At 40.2% G+C, this 4,070-nt stretch overlaps 1 protein-coding gene across 1 annotated transcript; it reads left to right on the top strand.

Annotated features, from left to right (window-relative positions):
• The first annotated feature begins 1,278 nt into the window (after positions 1–1,278).
• LOC138909425 (uncharacterized) lies at positions 1,279–1,944 on the top strand. The gene is made up of 2 exons (XM_070200625.1): positions 1,279–1,536; positions 1,636–1,944. The coding sequence occupies exons 1-2, from the start codon at positions 1,279–1,281 to the stop codon at positions 1,942–1,944; spliced, it is 567 nt and encodes a 188-aa protein (XP_070056726.1).
• The last annotated feature ends 2,126 nt before the right edge of the window (positions 1,945–4,070 follow it).

The following is a 4,070-nucleotide window of genomic DNA, read 5'->3' as shown; positions in this document are numbered from 1 at the left end:
TCTAGCCCAAAGGATGATTTTCCCTTGCCGAATATCCACATCCTCATCGACAACTGTGCGAAGCATGAACTGCAATCGTTTGTGGATTTTTTTGCTGGATACCACCAAATCCTAATGCACTAGGAAGACGCAGAGAAGATAGCTTTCACCACTCCTTGGGGAGTCTACTGGTATAGGGTTATGCCGCTAGGTCTCAAGAATGCCGACGCCACCTACATGAGGGCCATGATGACACTCTTTCATGAACTGATTCATAAGGATATCGAGGTGTATGTGGATGACGTCATCATAAAATCTCAAAAGAGTTCAGAGCAATTGGACGACTTGAGCAAATTGTTCGAACGCCTGTGAAGGTATAGTTGAAGCTGAATCCAGCAAAGTGCGCATTCGGAGTCCCTGCTGGAAAACTATTATAAAACAGGAAAGAGATAGAACTAGACCCATCAAAAATCAAATCCATTCAAGAATTACCACCACCAAAGATCAAGAAAGATGTCATGAATTTCTTGGGAGTTGAATTATATCAATCATTTCATAGCCCAGTCCAGGTAATCTGCGAACCCATTTTTAAGCTGCTAAAGAAGGATGCTGCCACGAAATGGATGGAAGAGCGTCAGAAAGCCTTCGACATAATCAAAGAGTACCTTTCAAACCCACCCATGCTAGTTCCCCCCTGAACTAAGGAAACCATTGTTGTTGTATTTGTCAGTCTTGGACAATGCCTTCGGCTGTGTGTTCGGGCAACACGACGAAATTGGAGAAAGAAGCAGGCCATCTACTACTTAAGCAAGAAGTTCACACCGTGCGAGGCCAAGTACACTTTGATAGAACGCACTTGTTGTGCTCTGACCTGGATTGCTCAGAAGCTAAGGCATTACATGTCGGCGTACACCACGTACATGATATCTCAGTTCGACCCACTCAAGTACATTTTTTAGAAGCCAATGCCTACCGGAAAGCTAGCTAAATGGCAAATTCTCAGAAGTCTATCAAAGGACAAGTTTTAGCCGACCACCTCGCCAAGAATCCAGTGGGTGGTGATTACGAGCCACTTACCACGTATTACCCAATGAAGAAGTACTATTTTCCAGGGAATACATTGCAGAATCATACCCTGGATGGAGGATGTTTTTCGATGGAGCAACAAACTTCAAAGGAGTCAGGATTGGGGCCGTCCTGATTTCAGAATCTGGACAACACTATCCAGCATCACCAAATATAAGATTCCCTTATACTAATAATATGGCTTAATACGACGCATGCATCCTTGGAATCAGAATGGCAATCGACATGAACATCAAAGAACTTTTGGTCATAGAAGATTCCAATTTGTTGATCCACCAAGTAAAGGGAGAATGGTCAACTAAGAATGTCAAGATACTGCCGTACCTGCACTGCATGAAGGAGTTGTGCAAAAAGTTCACAAAGATTGAGTTCATACATGTCCCCAGAATTCAGAACGAGTTCACAGGCGCCCTTGCAACTTTGTCATCCATGATTCAGCATCCAGACAAGAACTACATCGACCCCATCGAGGTAGAAATTAGAGATCAGCATATCTATTGCTTCCATGTGAATGAATAACCAGATGGTAAACCTTGGTATTATGACATCAAGAAGTTCCTTGCCACCCAGGAATACCCAGAAAATGCTACTAATGGTCAAAAGCAAGCCCTCAGGAGGTTGGCAAGCCATTTTTTTCTCAACGGGGAAGTCTTATACAGGAGGACCCTAGACTTAGGTTTGCTGAGATGTGTAGACGCCGCCGAAGCAACCAGACTGTTGGAAGAAATACATGCAGGGACGTGCGGATCCCACATGAACGGGTTCACGTTAGCCAAGAAGATTTTGAGAGCTGGATACTTTTGGATGACTATGGAAAGCGACAGCATCCGCTATGTGCAAAAGTGTCACCAGTGCCAGATTCATGGAGATTTCATCTAGGTTCCACCAAATGAGTCGAATGTAATGGTTTTCCCTAGCCTTTCGCCACCTGGGGCATGGACGTGATCGAACCCATAGAGCTTGCAGAGTCAAACAGAGCACTGTATGGTGAAGCTCTAATCTTAGAAGAAATGGATGGAAGAGTCAACACAAAGCCAATCAACTCGGATGCAATCAAGAGATATTATGCCAGAAGACAGATAGAGTTAGGATTTTGATGTAACAGAACTACGTTCAACCTGACTTCCCATGGAGGGATACGTAGGCAACCCACGTATGGATCGGTTTCTCTCCCCCTTTCTCTTGTAATCGAAAAATCAAATGTCATCTTTTGTATGTTGTTCAGGAACTATGCCGACTTGATTTTCTCAGAAAGGAATACGTAGGCAATCTTCATCGGATTTAGTCGTCTTTTGTAATTGAACTACGTTCTCGCCTGATTCCACTTGGATACGTAGGATGTCTGAGTTAGACTCGGCCATTTTCATTTCTTAATCTCATCATTTTGCATCTGTTGTAATTGAACTACATTCCGACCTAATTCCGTTTTGGATACGTAGGCTGCCTGAGTCAAGCTCGGTCGTTTCATAACATTTCATCATTATTCCACGAACTACGTTCAGACCTGATTTTTTTTGGATACGTAGGCAACCTGAAAAGGTTCGGTCACAACCTTAGGAAACCTCTATAATGCATTAGCCTTAATTAGGACGCAGTCGCAACAATAATTAGTCGTGTTGTCAGAAACACCATGGAAGATCGACATCAAAGGGACAAAGTTCTCAGAGAAATACGATTCGCGTGTAGAGAACCTTTCATAACGTATCATAATCTGGAACGACGACATTTGCCTTAAAATAAACAAGTATTTTCAAATATTTTCTAAAATCTATATATCATTAAAAGGAAAGGAAAAAGCCCTTTCCTTAAGCAAAGTGGCAGCCTAGAAAAAAGTCACATGGTATAAGTAGTTAATAATTAGTTATTGGTTATTGTTTTTGAATTTAAATATCTATAAAATAATAAAATAAAATATTATATAATAAAAAATAAAAATTTAAACAAAACTAACCATTTAAATCTATATTTTTTATTAAAAGGAGAGGAAAAAGCCATCTCCTAAAGTCAAGTGGTAGCCTAAAAAAAGCCACATGGAATAAGTAGTTAATAATTAGTTATTGGTTATTGTTTTTGAATTTAAATATCTATAAAATACTAAAATAAAATATTATATAATAAAAAACAAAAATTATAAAAACAACTCTCCATTTAAATTGGGGAGTAGTTTCAAGTTGGAGTTTTAAAATTATTTTAAAATTAAGCTAAAATTACCATTTAATAAAAAAACTATCTATCTATCTATATGTTATTAAAAGGAGAGGATAAAGCTCTCTCCTTAAGCCAAGTGGCAGTGTAACGACCCAATCGGTCGTTTTGAGCTCTAGCGCGTCGTTCAGCGGTTTGAGGCCTTGAGTAGTTTCACTTCAGGCATTACGACTTGTACGCATGGTCGGAATTGAATTTCAGAAGTTCAGAGACTATTTGGAAAGAAAATTCTCATTTCGGAAGCTTTAAGTTGGAAGAATTGACCAAGGTTAGATTTCGAGTAAGGCACCTTGGAATCGGAATTTGAAGGTTCCAACAGGTTCGTATGATGATTTTGGACTTGGGTGTATGTCCGGATCGGGTTTTGGATGACCGGGTGCGTTTCAGCGCCTATTGTGGAAGTTGGCATTTTGAAAGAATTTTATAAATTTGGGTTGAAGTGCATTTCAATGCTATCGATTTCCGTTCAGGATTCGGAGACTGAGAATAGCTTCGTATGTCGATTCTAGTATTGGGAGCACGTCCGGAAGTGGATTCGGAGGTCCATAGGTCATTTTAGGGATATTTGGCGAAAGTTAGAAATTTGAAGGTTTTTGAGAAGTTTGACCGGAAGTGGACTTTTTGATATCGGGGTCGGATTCCGATTTTGGAAGTTGGAATAGGTCCGTAATGTCAATTATGACTCGTGTGCAAAATTTGAGGTCAATCGGACGTGATTTGATAGGTTTCGACATCGATTAGAGAAATTTTGGAATTTCAAAGTTCATTAACTTTGGATTGGAGGGTGATTCGTAGTTTCG

Source organism: Nicotiana tomentosiformis, chromosome 4, assembly GCF_000390325.3.
Source record: "Nicotiana tomentosiformis chromosome 4, ASM39032v3, whole genome shotgun sequence".
NCBI classification, from domain to species: domain Eukaryota; kingdom Viridiplantae; phylum Streptophyta; class Magnoliopsida; order Solanales; family Solanaceae; genus Nicotiana; species Nicotiana tomentosiformis.
The sequence above is the reverse complement of the archived record's forward strand: the minus strand, read 5'-3'. Positions and strand labels throughout refer to the sequence as shown.

Bases quoted from the DNA above. Each gene is read 5' to 3' on its own strand.
- LOC138909425 (XM_070200625.1), top strand. From the start codon at position 1,279: ATGGCAATCGACATGAACATCAAAGAACTTTTGGTCATAGAAGATTCC. The intron at 1,537-1,635 runs GTAGAAATTAGA...CTTGCCACCCAG, and splicing joins ACTACATCGACCCCATCGAG to GAATACCCAGAAAATGCTAC.